We start from the raw sequence: 20,326 nt of genomic DNA, 5'->3' as shown, positions 1-20,326 counted from the left end.
ATGAGAAAGCTGAACCTCAGAAGAGTTAGGTGACTTAGCAAGGCATTTAGTTAGGAAGAGATGGAGACAAAATTCAATTCTACATTTTATGACTGTAAATCATTTGCTTTGACATAAGGAAGGCTCCCAAGGGCAAATGAAGAAGAGAGAAATAGCACAAGGATGCTGGCCATGAATTAAACCTTCTATTTCCTATTTTAAAATAAAGTTTTTCAACTGTATCATTATACATACTCTAAAACCGTTAAATTGGATGAAAACACCTAAGAATGAACTAGCAAATGGGAGCTATTTCATAGAGCACGTGACTTTGGATCTGGTACTGCCTGTGCTTCAAACTTTATAAGATGCCTCCTCTGTAGAATCTTTGCTATTAATACAGATATATGTTTTCCACCTCTGACCATGAATTCTCTTTCTGCACAATCATCTGGCCAAACCAAGAGTAGCGTGAAGACTTGGGGAAGCCGACATTCATTTCTCAATTTCTCCCTAATGGCAATTTCACCTAAGATCCACTTCCCATCTCCAACTACGGCTCCCTAGAAATAAAGACTTCCTTTTCCCCCCCACTAGCTACATAGATATATTTTAGTAAAACATTTGATTTCAATGCTTAGGAAACCACAAAGAAAAACACTAAGGAAGCAGAGCTTGATTCAGACCACTTCAAAAGTGGTCAAATACTTTCTCTCCATCTCCACCACTCCTACACTTTATAGCAGTAATCTAACCACAGGGTTAAGACTCACAAGCTCTAAGAAGCAACTTCTGACCATATGGTCCCCACTCCCTGAGTATCAGCCCTAAGAAAACATTCCAGTGTTGCAAATCTTCAAGATCATACCAGAGCCAACCTCAAAGCACTGGAATTCCACAATTCCCTGATCTTGCTTCCTTCTCTGCTTGCTTTCTTCAGTCTCATATGACTCAAATCAGAAGGGCTAGGAAATCTGTTACTCTGTAATATCCTACTGCTGCCCCTGCATCACAACATTATTTGATTTCTTCACGAAAAAATGACAGTATAAAGGGAAGCATTTCTAATTCAGAAAAGTAAGAAGATGAAAAGAAGTAGATCTGATTAGTTAGGCAAAATCAATTATCCATTTCCTATGATATCAAGACATAGAAGAGACTATATTGAAAGGCAACAAACTCTGTACTAACCTGGGGGAAGAGAGAATAAGTTGAATTGTCAATGGTGAATGAGTATAAAAACTCCCCATCGTACCACATGCTCTTCCCCATGGGGGAATTCATTTTAGTCATAGCAAAGAGATGGGCGGGGTCACAGCAGTCTTCCATCTGTTTCCTAGGAGAGAAAACAGAGAGAGAAAAGAACAGCAGGTTAAGTGAGCAGCAGACTCATTCACTTGTCATTCCCACAGAGATGTGCAGCCTTACTTCAGTGCCAGCTCACAAAAGCATCTGTGTCTCCAGGGTGATTAGACTACTATTAATTCATTCTTTCAGCCATCAGAATGCATGACTGGAATATTTCATAATTTTTAAAAAGTTAAAAAAAAATACATCAGCTGGTAGGACTGTAAATTGGTTCAGGCACTATGGAAAACAGTATGGAGACCCCTCAAAAAATTAAGACGAGAACCACCATGTGACCCAGCTATTCCACTTCTGGGTATTTATCACAAGAACACAAAAACACTCATTGGAAAAGGTATATGCACCCCCATGTTCACGGCAGCATTACAGTTGTCCCTGGGTATCTGCAGGGAATTGGTTCCAGGACCTGCCTCAGATACCAAAATCCACAGAGGCTCAAGTCCCATAATCGACCCTCTGTATCTGAAGTTCTGCCTCCACGGATTCAACCAACCTCAGATTGTGCAGTACTGTATGTATTTATTGAAAAAGTCCATGTATAAGTGAACCTGTGCAGTTCAAGCCCATGTTGTTCAAAGGTCAACTGTATTTACACTAGCCAAGATATAAAATCAACCTAAGTGTCCATTTATGAATGAATGGTAAAGAAGATGTGGTATATATACACCACGGAATACTACTCAGGCATGAAAAAGAATGAAATCCTGCCATTTTTGACAACGTGTATGACCCTTGAAGGTATTATGCTAAGTGACATAAATCAGATGAGAAAGACTGTCTGATTTCACTCATATGCAGAATCTAAGAAAACAAAACAAAACAAAACAAAACAAAAACAAACTCATAGTTGCAGAGACCAGATGAGTGGTTACCAGAAGGGAAGGAGGTTGGAGGGTGGGAGAAATTGGGTGAAGGGGTCAACTGTCTGCTGATGGATGGTAACTAGACACATGGTGGTGATCAATTTGTAGTGTATGCAGATGTTAAATTATAATGCTGTACTCCTGAAACTGATATAACTAAACAAAAAGAAAGAAAAACATCAGCTCTCACATGCAGTTGAAATATGTCCAAAGGCAAAAATTATCATTATAATTACAGATTGATGGATTTAAACGTCCAGGAGCAGAAAAGGCTTGGATGGCTAATGCATCTTCATGGTGATTTAACAATCAGATGGTTACATTTGGGGACCACGGACTTTACGTGACCTGTACGGAGTAGGGAATACGCAGAGGAGCCCCAAAGAGGGTGCACGTCCCCCCAAACTGAGGGCATGATCAAAGAACCACCCCTGGGAAATCCTTTTAAATAGAAACAGAATGAGATGAAGGATGTGATTTCAGGCACCGGTGAAGCAACCTGCCTTTCAACTGGTAAACTGCGGGCCTTTCCGGTTCTCGTTTTGTCCGATCTCTCAGAAGTGTGGGACACAGCTGAGCACCGGGACTTGGCGAAGGTCTCCTCACTCTCTTTGTGTCTGAAACACCAGGGTCTCCTGGGTCTCCTCCCCTTGTCCTGGGCTGCCTCGCTGGCGCTCCTCTGCTTGCCCCTCACGTGGTGGCCATGTTACTATTCCATAGGCTAAGCTTCACATTCTCCTTGAATTCAAAGCCTGTCAGAAACCAATTCCATTTCCTCACTGAGCCTTCAGGAGTAAAAGAACTCATTGCCCAGTCCCACGTCTAGAAGGACCAATAAGACAAATCGCTGACATACACCACTTCTGAATGGCGCCCCTAAATAGACCTGCTTGCTCAGATATCTTTGGCCACGAGTGGTACCCAAGCTTAGATCTGACGGGATGAGGAACTAGAGTACAGTCATCCCTGGTCTCCTCGAGGTTGGTTCCAGGACACCCCCCCATACCAAACCCCATGGATGCTCAGTCCCTTATATAAAATGGCACAGTGTTTGCAGACAACCTACACAATTTCTCCCGTGTACCTTAAATCATCTCTAGATTACTTTTTAGTGCACTACCTAATGCAGTGTGTTATGTAAATAGCTATAACTACAATGCAAATGCCATGTCAATAGTGGCCAGTGTGAGGCAAATGCAAGTTTTGCTTTTTAGAACTTTCTGGAAGTTTTCATTTTTCCAAATACTTTCCATCTACCCATTGGTTGAATCCTCAGAGGCAGAATCTGAGGATGAGGATTTGGGGGCAACTGTACTTGGGTTCAACTATTGGCTCTGCCACTTACTGACTCCATAACCCAGGAATGTTACTGGGCTTCAGAAACGGCCTCAGAGACTGTTCTTGAGAATTCCCTGAGAATGCACAGGCGACGCATGTAGTACAAGTCTGACCTCATTGCAGAGATGAATAAATCGGGTCAGTGCCTGGAACTCTTCCCAACACCTGGTGCTTTCTCTGGTACTTTCTGGCTGGCTTCCCCTTCACAAAAGTTTCAGCAGAAAGGACAGGGGAGAGGGGCTCGGGAAAATGGCCTTCATCTTTCAAAGTTGCTAGAATGTGCGTCCCTCTTGCTTCTACGTCATCATTCCATCAGCTGCTCTTTCCTTGCCTCCTCCCTCTTTGGTAATTTTTATTGTGTTTCATTACCCAAAAGGCAGCCTGAACAGAGGCAGGGAAGTTTTATAGTGAATTGCCTAAATCTTCTCAAAAAACCATCCTAGGTACTATAGTCAGTCAACATAGAACTAGACATGGCTTAAGACTGTCTTTAAAAACGAGGAGAATTATCTTAAGCATGACTCTCAACTTTTGGGGGTGAGTAAATTTTTGAGCCCCTATTCCATTTCTGGTGATATCTTACCACTTTTAGTCCTTACAGTAACCCTAAGAGATAATTAAGGGAATTATTATCATTATTATTCCTAATTCACATCTGAGGAAATGTATTAGGGCCATCACGGGACATGCTTTTTCCTCTCTGCATGCTGCCTGTTCAGGACCATTTTGACTCACCCTTACCTTTCTCTTTCCTGAAGGAATGCTTTCCAAACACCAGCCAAACACCTGCAACACACCAGGTGCCTTCCTAGATCTTTTCCCACTTAATTCTCACAGTGAGTGACCTTGGAGCTACACAGCTTTAGGATTCTTTTTTTCAGTAATTTAACTTGGGGCACGTCACTAGTGAGGTGGTAGGGCATGATTTTGCTCCCAGGTCTTTTTACTTCATATCTGGTACTTACTTCCAGCCGGACCACAGCTCTCACTTCCAAACCAAACTAAACTTGCTATTGAGCACAAAGTGCTACAGGAAATTCAGAAGAAAAATTTGTCCCAGCCATATAATGACACCCCATTTAATCTTTATTAAGCTAGCAGCTTACATATCACTTTGCACTGGCTTCCTCTATTCATCCCCAAAAAAACTAAGATAGAGCTGATTACATTACCTTAAACTTACAGACAATGGAACTGAAGCTCAGAGCAAGAGACCTGTTCAAGTCAAGTTCATGAGGTTCCTGCACTGTTGGTATAATGTAAACTGATTACAGCCTCTATGTAGAACAATACGGAGGTTCCTTAAAAAACTAAAAATAGAATTACCATATGATCCAGCAATCCCACTACTGGGCATATACCCTGAGAAAACCATAATTCAAAAAGATACATGTACCACAATGTTCATTGCAGCACTGTTTACAGTAGCCAGGACATGGAAGCAACCTAAGTGTCCATTGACATATGAATGGATAAAGAAGATGTGGCACATATATACAATGGAATATTACTCAGCCATAAAAAGGAACGAAATTGAGTTATTTGTAGTGAGGTGGGTGGACCTAGAGTCTGTCATACAGAGTGAAGTAAGTCAGAAAGAGAAAAACAAATACCATATGCTAACGCATATATATGGAATCTATAAAAAAACAGTACTGATGAACCTAGTGGCAGGGCAGGAATAAAGATGCAGACGTAGAGAACAGACTTGAGGACAGGGCGGGAAGGGGAAGCTGGGACGAAGTGAGAGAGTAGCATTGACATATATACACTACCAAATGTAAAATAGATAGCTAGTGGGAAGCAGCCGCATAGCACAAGGAGATCAACTCGATGCTTTGTGATGACCTAGAGGGATGGGATGGGGGGCGGGGAGGGAGGCTCAAGAGGAAGGGGATATGGGGATATACGTATACATAGAGCTGATTCACTTTGTTGTACAGCAGAAACGAATACAACATTGTAAAGCAATTATACTGCAATAAAGATGTGGGGAAAAAAGTTCATGAGGTTAATAAATGTTTGCTTAATTATTGATTAAATGTGTGTTAGATGGACTCAAATTCACATGTTTTCCCTCAGCTTCATCATGCTCAGGGCAATCATACCCTGAGTGGGAAAACCAAATACTCGACAGAAAATAGAAAGTGTCACATGTGTACAAAGACTTTTAAAAATCTAAGAGTTACAGCAAATTCAAAATAATCATAGCACCATTTGCAATATGGGAGTGCTTTTCTTAGAAACTTTTGGACTTTTCCCTCCATCCAGAGTGCCTTCCCATCTCCTTTCTGCCATGCGCATGTCTGGAGGGTGGCTGAAAAGGGACCACAACGTAGAAGTATGTTCACCCCCCATGCCTGAGAAGGGCCCACACGAGCTCACCAGCCGTATGGGCTACAGCCACAGAAGCAAAAGCAGTAGTGGAAATAGCACTCCCCGCAGTAGAAGTGGTAATCATGGTGGTAGCAGTAGCAATGGTTTTTACAGAGTGCTTGCCTAACACTGTGCTAGGTTTGGGGGCTATAAAATTGAATTTCACCTCCAACCAACTTGCAGGTGACCCTGGAGAGAAGACACATACCAGCTTTTAGAATGTTTAGAAAATTTGGTTCCCACCCCCTTTCTCATGCTTTGCATTAATGCTGCCCATTATTTGTGGCAGGCAATAAAATCACAGAGTTAAAAAAGTAAACCCATTTTTAAATTCAAGTTTAAATCTGCAGATTATTATGTTTCCGTTAAATGTGAGTTGAGTATTGGAGTTAAAATGTAAATGCTTTTTATTATGTGAATTCAAGCTTCAGCAGAGCTCCTGCTAAATGATGCTATAATTGCATCATGAAGGTAAGTATTAGGGAAGCCTGGGAGCCACTTGCTAAAAACTCACTCAGGTTCTCATCCCCTCCCAGTGAAAGCCATGCATATCAACTAAGCCAAGAAGACCTCACTGGCTTATTGTGCCAGGAAGACTGAGGTTCCGGTGAAACGAAACAGACAAATAAGGGTGGAAACCCAACCACTCAGTTAATAATGCCCAGTATCAGCATGAACCTTGCTGAAACTCTCTTGGATGCCATGTTCATCACTTTGGTCACCAGACATGAAGGAGGTTGGGAGGCTGTCACTCCAATGACTGACACTATCGTGCCCCTTCTGAGGACGAACTGAATTTGAGAAAGCAGAGGTGAAGGAGAGTTTCACTTTGGTCTCAGTATTTGGCCAAACTCTGCTGTCACACTCCAGCTTTAGACTCAGCTAAACATCCAATTCAATGCCATTTCTGGCCTCCTTGTACACGTATGTGACAAACGCTTGTGTGATCATTTCCTTCACCAGCGTATCTAAATAGGGTGTTGATGTTAGTAACATAAACAGGGAATGTCATTAGAGTTTGCTGTTTACAACTGAATGTGTAATTTAAAATTCTGATAAGTAGCCTAGAAGTAGATGGAGTGAAAAATCTCCTTATATGCTTTCTATGTTGAATTTCTATCCATCAGGTGAAGTATAAATGTATCTTTAATATGTCAAAAGGAAAATGTTGCAATAATAAACTTATTGTGAAAGCTATTAATTTTATGTATAAAAATTATGAAGGATCTTCAACTACAAAGGAGAATAAATTGTCAGTTAAAGGAAATATTAAGTGTGCTTAGCACAAAACCTTAGGAAAAATACTGCGTCATTTTTTTACCAACAAATAGATATAAAATTTTAAGCAATAATACAAGGAAGAATAACAGAGTTGAGATTACATGAAAATTCTAATCTTTGTAGAATTAGTTGATATACTAGCATTAAAAATATTAAACACATAATCCTTAAGAACTTTATTTAATTTTCAGTTATTTAATTCCATTTAGACAATGAGTTGCTCAGGGGAAAAAAAAAGTCCTAGTTGGGAACTCTTCATATGTGGGATTAATAGTTAAACACCAAATCTGCCCCTAAAAATTTCATGAGAATAGAAAACCCTATAAACAACACCATGAAAAATCATCATGACCCAGTCATAATAGAAAGTTCCTCATATCCTTAACTGCTTTATTCTTCTTAATAGCACTTATGCTATTTATATGCTATATGTTTTATCTATACTTTTATTGTCTGTCTCCCCAAATCCCAGAATTTAAACTCCATGAGGGCAAAGACTTTTGTCTTCTGTTCACTGTTCTGTCCCCATCCCCTTAAATGGTGGCTAAGACACTGAATTGGTGCTTAATAAATGTTGATCAACTGGATGAACAAATTACAAGTTGGAAGAAAAGAAGAACATGTTACAGAACCTCAACGCACATTTTGTCCTCACTCATCAAAATTCAAATTGAAGAACTAAATTCCTTACACTTGCAGTCTATGGACACCAACAGACAAAAGACTCTTGTCAAAATAACTGCTATAGGTGGGTAAACATTTTCAGTAGTAGCAGATCCAGGATTTTGAAGATCTGCTGAGTGGTGAATCCCAAGTTCCTTACACTGTGCACTAAACATTAGTGTGATTAAAGCGAGCCTCCCTTTTGGATCGCAGGCCTGCAGCACAGGCACCACAGGAGCAGTCCATCAGCGGATGGCACTGATAAATTCTGTTTCCTTCACCAGTGCCAAACTTTCAAAGTTTAACTTATAAAATTTTAGACAAGTTTTCAGATTAAATCTTGCCTCCAAAAAATTCTTTCTAGTCTAGCGATGCCTGACTTCAGTCAAGTACCGATTTTAACATTTGACTTTTGGCCAAAATGAGTAACGCGTTTCCTCCAGACAGTTCAATCGATAGCTCTTGTCGTAAACCGTCCTGAGTTAAGTTCCTAAAATTCCTGTTAGACTAGTATATGTCAACTCCTTGGTTAATGTAACTCCAGATTCACTGTTGAAAACATGCCCACATACCACATCAGAGGATAATATATATAAAGTCCTTAGCACATTGTATGGTTTCAATAAGTATTCATTTCATTCTCCTTCATATTCAGGCACCATTCGATTCTGCTTGCCTCCCACCATCCTAGGTTATGACTGTTGCCCAGATACAACTATTAATAGTTACCTCGCCCCTTCCATTCCCAAACATGTCCCTATTTGGATGATAAATTATACGTTCACTCCATTAAGAGTAGAAGATAAACAGAGGGCTCTTCTTTAAGTGAAGAATCTGGTGAGAAATTCCTTATTCTAAATATGGAAACGGCAGATTTCACAGAGATTATGGCAGGTAGGGTTTGTACCATCCTGAAGTTGGTTTTCACCCTAACTTAAAGGAATCTTTGTCTTAAATCACCCATTTTGAAGCAAGTATAAAAGTCAGGAGTCACAGTTGACTGAGGGCCCAGGATCTAGAACAAGCACTAGCAGAAGCTTCTCTGAAGTGAATGAACAGCAGGGCCCTGCCTGTAAGGAGACTTGGGAGCAGGTGGTGACAATACCATCTCTGTGGCAAAGGCCACACCTTCTGTCCACAGTATTGTCCCCTCAATGGCTTACATCCCTGACCTAAGAGATTCAAAATACACACTCGATACAGGGTAGAGATTTGTATTCACCTTATTTCTCTGTAAAACTCCCTTGAATGGTATGGAGGCGAATTAGTTTCATGAGATTATCACTTAAAATAATGTTTTCTACAGATATAATAAAAAAGGCTTTTCAAAGATTAAGCTCTGGATCATTTGCCAGGACTACAGAAACAGAGAAAAACAACTCTTGCATACTACTTAAGACAGCAAGTAATCTTTTATTTAGTGGCATTTTATTCTTCACATTTGAAATGACTGTATTATAAGGAAAAAGTATTCCAAAGAGAGGTCGATCTGTGCCCCGTGTAATTTGCATTTCTCTACCACAGGCAGAGCAGACTTACAGGAGAAACTTTTGGAAAACAAGTATTTCAAAGATGATCTGGTTTTCCCTAACACATATTTCTTTTGTAGTGTACTTAACAAGTACACTTGATTGTTTGAATTGAAGAGCATAAATTTTTCCAGGAAGGATTTCAATAAGCACTTACCTGCAGTCTTCCTACTTATGCTTATCTGTCTATACAACTAGAAAAGCTCTAGTGTTATCCTTTGAGAATCACCGGTTTGCTTTTTTGGTAACTGAAACTGACTGGGCTCCTTTGAACAGTGCTCATTATTTGATTCACTCAATAAATATTTATTGAGAACTTTCTATGTGCCCAGTGTTGTTCCAGGCACTAGGGACAGAATGGGGGCCAGGAGAAGGAGAGCCTGGAATACTTTGCCCTCTTAAATTCTAATGGAGAAGACAGACAAAAGATGAAGTATGTGAGTAAGGGGTGGGGGTGTAATTTTCAACAGGAGGCTGGGTAAGTCCTCACGGGGTAGGTGACGTTTGAGTTTACTCAGAAGGAGGTAAGGAAGTAAGCAATATAGATATCCAGGCTATCCCAGAGAAAAGCATTCAGGGAGAACAAACAAGTACAAAAGCCTTAAGGCAGGAGTGACCCTGGTATGTTCAAAGAACATGGAGAAAACCAGCGAAGCTAGAGTAAGGAGAGTGTGGCATGGTGCGGGAAAGGCGGGTCGCAGGGAGAGGATCATGCAGGACTGCGCACATGTGGTTTTTACTCCAGTGAAAAGAGTAGAATCTGCCCTCACCATCAAACTTCTTGTGGCATCATCCATAGACCCTCAAGGATAAATCCAACTCCAAAATCACACAAAGACATTTGGATTTTCCTGAAATTGTAATGGAGGGGGTTGGGTCACCACACCACAAAAACTTCTTAAAGTCTCCCAGTGAGTATCTGCCTTTTCCCTGGATACAATTCTATCATTTCCTCTAACCATCCCCAAAGCCAGCCTTTTCTCCATCACCTCTCTCTCTTATCCTGAGAAACTTCACTTGATGAAGCCCTCTAATTTTGACTCCCTTTCTAATCATTTAACATCAAACTTAGGTATGAAAAGACCAATTATACATACTCCTTTTGGATTTTTTTCCCCTCTTTTGAAGAATGGAAGGATTTGAAAGACAAAGAAAATTTTCCTGTTGTATATGTTTAATTTTATGAATAAAGATATTTCTCTCTTGGTCTCTTACCAGGATCATGACAAAACAGCTAAATGGATATATACCAAATTTGGATAATATATTTTTAGTGGTATGAAACTTAAAAACATGGGTTTGGAGGAATGCAACAAATTCACTTTTGGAGGCTTGGGTAGGAGCATAGGGAAGGGGCAAGTGCATCCCCTCAGAGAAATAAGTGGGCAGTCATTCATGAGAACATGAGGTTTTGAAAATGAGGTCTAGATCAGAAGCACCAGTACCCACGTAAACCACCACACTCAGTATACTGAGTTTTAAACTTCTGCCCAAGTGGCAGATGCCAAATCTGCCACTCAAATCACGAGTTACACTGATTTACAATTGAGCTGTTTCTCCAATGCACAAGTTTACACGGTAAAGGGGGATGCAGCAGGGATTTCTTTATGTAATCATGGTTAATGATGTTCCTGAATAGCACTAAGAGAAATTATGTTTTAAATATGGGAACTCTATTCAGCTGAACCACACATTAGACCAGATGAACTTAACAGATATACATAGAACATTCCATCCAAAAGCAGCAGAATAAACATTGCTTTCAAGTGAAAATGGAACATTCTCCAGGATAGATCACACGCTATGCCACATAACAAGTCTTAGTAAATTTAAGAAGATTGGGATTACATCATGTATCTTTCCCAACAACTATGAAACTAGAAATCAACTACAAGAAAAACACTGCAAAAAACACAAACAGTTGGAGGCTAAACAATATACTATTAAACAAGCAATTGGTCACTGAAAAAATCAAAGAGGAAATAAAAAAGTGCCTGGAGACAAATGAAAACAAAAAAACAATGATTTTCAAAATCTATGGGACACAGAAAAAGCAGTTTTAAGAGGAAGTTTATAGCAATAAAGCCTACGTGAGGAAATGAGAAAAATCTCAAGTAAACAACTTAATCTTACACCTAAGGGAACAAGAAAAAGAAGAATAAACAAAATGCAAAGTTAGTGGAAGGAAATAAGTCATAAAGATCACAGCAGAAATAAATGAACTGGGGACTAAAAAATAAAAACAACAGAAAAGATCAATGAAACTAAGAGCTGACTCTTGGAAAGATAAACAAAATTAATAAATATTTAGCCAGACTCATCAAGAAAAAAAGAAGGACCAAACAATTAAAATTAGAAATGAAAAAGAAGTTACAACTGACACCACAGAAATACAAAGGATCATAAGAGATTACTATGAACAATTATAGGCCAGTAAAATGGACAACCTAGAAGAAATAGAAAAATGCCTAGAAATGTACAATCTCCCAAGACTAAACCTGGAAGAAATAAACAATATGAACAGACCAATTAACAGTACTGAAACTGAATCAGTAATTTTAAAACCCCAACAAACAAAAGTCCAGGACCAGATTGTTTGTTGAATTCTACCAAACATTTATAGAAGAGTTAACACCTATTCTTCTCAAATTGTTCCAAAAAAATTACAGAAGAACACTTTCAAACTCATCCTATGAGGCCGGCATCACCCTGATACTGAAACCAAAGATATCACAAATAAAGAAATTGCAGATTTTTAATATCACTGATGAATGTAGGTACAAAAATCTTCAACAAAATATTAGCAAACTGAATCCAACAATACATTAAAAGGATCATACTCCTTTTAATGTATCAGTTGGGATTTATCCCAGGGATGCAAGGATGGTTCAATATCTACAAATCAATCAATGTGATACACCACACTAACAAACTGAAGAATAAAAATCATATGATCATCTCAATAGATGCTTTTGACAAAATTCAACATTTATTTATGATAAAAACTCTCCACAAAGTGGGTATGGAAGGAACATATCTCAAAATAATAAAGGCCATATATGACAAAACCACTGTTAACATCACACTCAATGGTGAACAGCTGAAAGCATTTCCCCTAAGATCAGGAACAAGACAAGAATGTCCACTCTTGCCACCTTTAGTCAACACAGTATTGGAAGTCCTAGCCACAGCAATCAGACAAGAAAAAAAGAAAATCAAAGGAATCCAAGTTGAAAAGGAAGAAGTAAAACTGTCACTGTTTGCAGAGGACATGATACTATACATAAAAAATCCTAAAGACATCACCAAAAAACTAATAGAACTCATCAAAGAATTCGGCAAAGTTGCAGGATACAAAAGTAATATACGAAAATCTGTTGGGTTTCTAAAAACTAACAATAAATTATCAGAAAGAGAAATTAAGAAAAAAGTCCCATTTACAATCATATCAAAAAGAATAAAATACCTGAGAATAAATCTAGCTACGGAGATAAACGACCTGTACTTGGAAAATTATAAGACTGGGATGAAAGAAGTTGAAGATGACACAAATTAAGAGATATACCATGTTCATGGATTGGAAGAATTCATAATGTTAAAATGACCATACACCCCAAGGCAATCTACAGACTCAATGTAACCCCTATCAAAACACCAATGGCATTTTTCACAGAACTAGAACAAATACCTCTAAAATTTGTATGGAAATACAAAAGATCCTGAACAGCCAATGCAATCTTGAGAAAAGAGAACAAAGCTGGAGGTATCACACTCCCTCACTTCAAACTATACTACAAAGCTGCAGTAATCAAAACTGTTTTGCACTGACACAAAAACAGGCACATAGATCTATGGAACAGAATAGAGAGCTCAAACATTAACCCACAGTTATATCATCAATTAGTCATGACAAAGGAGGCAAGAATATACAATGGGGAAAAGACAGCCTCTTCATTAAATGGTGTTGGGAAAACTGGACAGTTACACGTAACAGAATCAAACTGGACTATTTTCTCACACCATATATAAAAATAAAGTACAAATGGATTAAAGACTTAAATGTAAGACTCAAAACCAAAAACAACTAGAAGAAAACAGGCAGTAAACACTTTGATACCAGTCTTGAGCAGTATTTCCTCACACAAGGGAAACAAAAGCCAAAATAAGCAAATGGAACTACAGCACACTAAAAAAAAAAAAAAAAAAAAAAAGCTTTGCATAGCAAAGGAAACTATCAGTGAAACAAAAAGTCAGCCTATTGAATGGTAGAAGATATTTTCAAACAATATATTTAATAAGGGGTTGATATCCAAAGTACACAAAGAACACATACAACTCAACATCAAAAAAAAAAAAAAACCCAATTAAAAAATGGGCAAAGGGGCTTCCCTGGTGGCGCGGTGGTTGAGAATCCGCCTGCTAATGCAGGGGACACGGGTTCGGGCCCTGGTCTGGGAGGATCCCACATGCCGCGGAGCAACTAGGCCCGTGAGCCACAACTACTGAGCCTGCGCGTCTGGAGCTTGTGCTCTGTAACAAGAGAGGCCGCGACAGTGAGAGGCCCGCGCACCGCGATGAAGAGGGGCCCCCGCTCGCCACAACTAGAGAAAGCCCTCGCACAGAAACCAAGACCCAACACAGCAAAAATTAATTAATTAATTAATAAAAGGTGTTGTTATAAAAAAAAAAGACCTGGCACAGCCAAATAAATAAATATATTAAAAAAAAAAAATGGGCAAAGGACCCAAATAGACATTTTGACAAAGAAGACATACAGATGGCCAACAGGCACATGAAAAGATGCTCAACATCACTAATTGTCAGGGAAATGCAAATCAAAACCACAATGTGATATCACCTCAAACCCGTCAGGATGGCTATCATCAAAGATACAACAAATAGCAAGTGCTGGCAAGGATATGAAGAAAATGGAACCCTCGTGCACTGTTGATGGGGAAATAAATTGGTGCAGCCACTATGGAAAACAGTATGGAGATTCCTCAAAAAATTAAAAATAGAACTACCATATGATCCAGCAATTCCACTCCTGGGCATTTATTCGAAGAAAATGAAAACACTAATTCTAAAAGATATATGCACCCTTATGTTCACTGCAGTCTTATTTACAGTAGCCAAGATATGGAAGCAACTAAGTTCCCATTGATGGATAAATGGATGAAGAAGATATGCTGTATTTATACAATGGAATATTACTCAGCCATAAAAGAGAATGAAATCTTGCCATTAGTGAGAACATGGATGAACCTAGAGGGTATTATGCTAAGTGAAACCAGCCAGACAGAGAAAGACAATACTGTATTATTTCAATTATATATGGAATATAAAAAACAAAACAAATGAACAAACACAACTAAATAGAAACAGACTCATAGATATGGAGAACAAACAGGTGGTTGCCAGAGGGGAAAGGGGGTCAGCAGAAGAGAGAAATAGGTGAGGGAGATTAAGATGTACACACTTTCAGTTACAAAATAAATGTCACAGGTATGAAATGTACAGTGTGGGGCTACTATACATAAAATAGATAACCAACAAGGACCTACTGTACAGCACAGGGAACTATACTCAATATTTTGTAATAACGTATGAGGGAAAAGAATTTGAAAAAGAATATATATATATATCTGAATCAGTTTGCTGTACACCTGAAACTAAAACAACATTGTAAATCAACTACACTTCAATTAAAAAAAATTTTAAAATAATGTACAGTGTGGAGAATATAGTCAATAATTATGTAATATCTTTGTATAGTGACAGATGGTAACAAGACTTACCACGGTGATCATTTTTAAATGTATAGAAATATCACATCACTATGCTGTGTAACAGGAACTAACATAGCATTGTAGGTCAATTATACTTCAAAAACAAGCAAACAAACAAAGTCATATAAGAAGAGATAAGATTTGTAGTTTCCATAGGTGATGGAGTAGGGGGCGGGGGGAACTGGATGAAAGTTGTCAAAATGTACAAAGCTCCAGTTATAAAATAAATAAGTACTAGGGATGTAATGTACAACATGATAATTAACACTGATGTATGTTATATATAAAAGCTTTTAAGAGAGTAAATCCTGAGTTCTCATCACAAGGAAAAATATTTTTTCTGTTTCTTTAATGTTGTGTCTCTATGAGAGGACAGATGCTCACTAAACTTCTTTTTTTTTTTTTTTGGTACGTGGGCCTCTCACTGTTGTGGCCTCTCCCATTGCAGAGCACAGGCTCCGGACGCGCAGGCTCAGCGGCCATGGCTCACGGGCCCAGCCGCTCCATGGCATGTGGGATCTTCCCGGACCGGGGCACGAACCCGTGTCCCCTGCATCGGCAGGCAGACTCTCAACCACTGCGCCACCAGGGAAGCCCGCTCACTAAACTTCTTGTGATAATCATTTCATGATGTATGTAAGTCACTATGCTGAAAAAAATTAAGAAAAAAAGAACTCTCTTTAGAACGATTTTTTCTTTTCTTGTTCTAATAACACCTAGGTGTGAGATTATTTCTGTGGAAGATGAAAAGTTAGTGGAAAGCAAAACAAACAAAAAGGAGACAAATGTGATAGAAACCACATGGGTTTTCCAAACTATACAGATTTCTCTAAACTAGGAAACTGAACCAACAAACATAAGATGACCTAAGTGGTAAATTTTAGAGGTTCAAACCCAGGAGTCAAGTTTGTTGGATTCAACTCAGCTCTACTGCCTACTCAATGCAGGACTGGAGCATTAGTCCTGAAATTTTTTTGTCTCTTCCATGATGTATGGCACACTTCTGGTATTTATGTGAGTAACCATTCCAGTATTTCAACATACTCAAAATTATTTTCTGGGAAAAATTTTGGCTTTTCGTTATGACCCATTTTCACAGGATAGAATTCTGTGCAACAAAACAAACCAGGGATTCTCAATTTTCTTACCAGAATATTAACTGTGCCACCTGCTTGTCTAAAACATATGGGTCTCTCTTTACTCAGCAGAGTATCAGCCATTCAGGTTGTCAATAACCTTTAATTTACTGTCATCTAGTTCCCATTAAATGTGTGGTTAAAGGAACGGGTATTTGGGAGAGACAAAGGGATGTCTTAGTGGATTTTCTCCTAGGAGTTCGACTCTTTATTTTCTTTCTCTGTATCAAATCCAGGAACAACTCAGCTATTCGCATAACTAGTAGCTATTTTAAAATGCCCATCCTATAAACTTCCATAGATGAGAACACAGCTTATTCTCCAGGTCAAATGTGTCAATTCAGTTTACCCCCAACATGTTGTGAAAACAATCAGGCAGGTATTCTCAGTTCATCCATCTATCATCCCTCACCCTGTTTGTTATGTTCGCTACATTTGTACTTAATTTTGAATTGTTTTGTGAATATCACTGATCCCATCCAGATAGAAAAGTATTGAGACAGTTGACAGCAACAATTAAGGAGAAGAGTAGGCTTAAAAAGGAAACAAAAGTGGAGATGAATTTTAAAAACTGAAAGCATTGAGAAAATAAAGGATATTACAAGTGTAGATGGAATGAGTCATTTGACAAAGAGTGAATAAAGAAACAACAATTGAAAAAAGAGAAGAAAATAATAGATGAAAGGGAATTTTTTTTGTTTTTAGTTTGTGAATAAAGGATAAACAGAAGCTGAAAACTAGAGACCTGATAAGCCTACTATGATGTCTTCAGTGCTTAGAGATAAACAAGACTGCATTCAACTGGGGGAAATACAAAAATGTATGTTTCCTGATGTTCAAGGCCACTCTGAATCTGCCCATTAAAGGGGACAAAGGCAAGTGTTTATGGGTTACCTGCTAAGGAATCCCTCACAACATCAGAAGAGATCAAGGAAAATGCTTAGTTACCTCAAAACCCTTCAGTGCAGACAAAACCTAACCATTTGGGGAAACTGTAACTTAATTGGCTATAAAACCAAAAAGCAGAATAACATACTTTCAAAGGACAGACTCACACTCTACTTGGTAGAAATGTATTGAGGAATGCAAGGTCAAAAATTCTCTTGGTCATTTTGGACTTGAAAACAACTTTTGGAACAGTAACCTGTGAAAAGTAGAGAGGTCTCTGAATAAACTAACCATCCTGTAGAAACGCCTTCAACCAAGTTACATTACAAAGCTATGCCTTTATTGAGGGTCAGTATAAGAAACAGTTACATCAAGAATAGCATCCAGGACTTCCCTGGTGGCGCAGTGGTTAAGAATCCGCCTGCCAGTGCAGGGGACACGGGTTCGAGCCCTGGTCCGGGAAGATCCCACATGCCACAGGCAACTAAGCCTGTGCGCCACAACTACTGAGCCTGTGCTCTAGAGCCCTCGAGCCACAACTACTGAGCCCGTGCACCTGAAGCCCGTGCTCCACAACAAGAGAAGCCACCGCAATGAGAAGCCCACGTACCACAACAAAGAGTAGCCCCTGCTCTCCGCAACTAGAGAAAGCCATGTACAGCAACAAAGAACCAAAGTAGCCAAAAATAAATTAATTAATTAAAAAAAAAAGAATAGCATCCAACTTTCTTTAAAACTGAAGTTGAAGGTAATGCCTGTTACATATTCATGGTCTCATTTATTTATGTGATAACTTTCTCCTTGAATTTAGTGTCAGGAAATTTTTTTTCTAATTACATAAAAATGTTATGTTTCTACTTATCAAACAGTAAGAATTACTTTGACCCATCAAGTGGTCCTTTGGACTGAGTCATCAGGAAGTTCAGAAGCAAATACAGTGCAGTTATAGGACCATTTCAGCCTCAAGCCTATGAACTGCTCTCTTGATTGGTGGTTGTTTTTAAAATATTAATGGTTGTTTTTTAAAATGTACTATATTTTTAAATTATAGAAATTTATAATTTAAAAATGTTAATCTTAGAAATTTTCAAAAATACAAACTAGAAAAATAGGCAAAAATAAATATCACAGATAATCCCTCCACACAGAGATAACCATTGTTAATAGATTGTTTGGTGTGTATTTTTCCTATGCATTAATTCAATTATTCCCTTAGTCAGTAAATATTCAGTAAATATTTATTGAGTACCTAGTATGTGTCAGAGACTGAAGACACAGCAGTAAACAAAATGAGCTCAGTGATTGCCCTCTTGAAATGGGAATTTAGTCTGTTTACAATTTGTTGATGCTACAAACAACACTGTGGTAAACATTCTCATGCTTAGATTTGTGAACATATTCATGATTGTTTTCCTGGGATAAAGTTTTAGAAGTATTTCCTGAATTAAAGGGTATATACTAATGAGGTTCCTCTTGCTTCAAAAAAGTATGTTATACAAAATACAAACAGAGTTTAAACTACTAAGTGTTTCCTTTCATATTCCCCACACCCACGTCTAGACCAAAAGGCAATGGTTTCATTCATTCAAATAGCGCTATTTTTATTTTCCAACTATTTGTACTATCAATTGACTTACTACTAAGGAAGATGAAGATATCACTATCCAATCCTACCCCAAACAGACACGCACAGACTTTTCTTCATTCCACATTCCCCAAAGAATTACATAAAAAATTTTAGTTGAACCAACATTATTTTAGTATTATGAGTCCTAAGTATGATTTCATAGCTGAGTACTATCACTGTATTTCCTTTCTCGTAGGCTTTCTAAAATTAGCTCTTCCTGGAGTTAACTATTGCCTATTTTCATTTGCTTCATTTATCATGTGCCTTCCAATAATTCCCCTTCTAATTCTTCAAAGAACTGTAAAATTTTCTCAGTGTGGTCAAACACATCAAGAGATTAATCAGTTTGATTTTTTTTCTTGGAAACATCTCTTCTGGAGCCTTTGTCCTCTGGCTGTAATCTGGGCTGCCTTCTCTCTAGCCTTGATGAACACCTGTCATCTTGGGAACTGCCTTCACCTCTTTTCTGTATTGTATTACTCAGTTTCCTTTATCCATATTGTCTCTTTCTTAGTATTCTCATTTGGGTACAGCATATACTCTATTTTCTTCTCGAGAAAGGGTGCAAGCAAAGTACATTTTTTGAGTCTTTGAATGTTGAAAATACTCTCAGTTTGGCTGGGTATAAAATTCTAATTTAAAAATGATTTTTCTCAAAAAAAAGATAAATTTTCTCAGATTTTGAAGGCATTATCCATTGCTTTCTAGCTGCCAGTGTTTTGTTGAGAAATCTGGCATCATTCTTATTTCTAATCATTTGATTTTAATCATTTTTCATCATAAAAGGTTTTTAAGATCTTAAATTAAGGATTCTGAAATTTCACAATCATATGGCTTGAATAGGTCTTTTGCATTCACTGTGCTAGACACTTGGTGGTCCCTTGTAACCAGGAAACAGGTCCTTCAGTTCTGGAAACAACCTTCTATTATTTCTTTAATAACTTCCTTTTCTTCCATATTTCTCTTTCTGAAATTCTTATTATCCAAACTTCTCACCTTTTTTTCCATTTTTTCACTGTTTTATTTTTCTTTTCTATTTTGGGAGGAATGATTTCCTAAACATTATTTTACAAATCCACCTATTGAACTTTTAATTTCCACTACCATATTTTTAATATCAAAAAGTTCTTTCTGATCTTCAAAAAAATCTTTTTATTAATTTTTATTGGAGTATAGTTGGTTTACAATTTTGTGTTGGTTTCTACTGCACAGCAGAGTGAATCAGCTATACATATATATATATCCTCTCTTTTTTTGGATTTCCTTCCCATTTAGGTCACCACAGAGCACTGAGTAGAGTTCCCTGAGCTATACAGTAGGTTCTCATTAGTTATCTATTTTATACATAGTATCAATAGTGTATATATGTCGATCCCAATCTCTCAATTCATCCCACTCCCCCCTTCCCCTCTTGGTGTCCATACATTTGTTCTCTACGTCTGTGTCTCTATTTCTGATTATCTTATTTTCAAAAAGTTTTATATTCATA

At 38.1% G+C, this 20,326-nt stretch overlaps 1 protein-coding gene across 2 annotated transcripts in view; it reads right to left on the bottom strand.

The window, feature by feature from the left end:
• ST8SIA1 (ST8 alpha-N-acetyl-neuraminide alpha-2,8-sialyltransferase 1) overlaps positions 1-20,326 on the bottom strand; it is a 150,666-nt gene that overhangs the window by 91,022 nt on the left and 39,318 nt on the right. For both annotated transcript variants that reach the window (XM_079936964.1, XM_079936965.1), the window contains exon 2: positions 1,171-1,315. In XM_079936964.1, the coding sequence (XP_079793090.1) occupies positions 1,171-1,315 (145 nt within the window). The remainder of the gene's footprint in view (positions 1-1,170; positions 1,316-20,326) is intronic.

Source organism: Stenella coeruleoalba (assembly GCF_951394435.1).
Source record: "Stenella coeruleoalba genome assembly, chromosome: 11".
Taxonomy (NCBI): Eukaryota; Metazoa; Chordata; class Mammalia; order Artiodactyla; family Delphinidae; genus Stenella; species Stenella coeruleoalba.
Note: the sequence above shows the minus strand (reverse complement) of the source record. Positions and strands in the feature narration are given on the sequence as shown.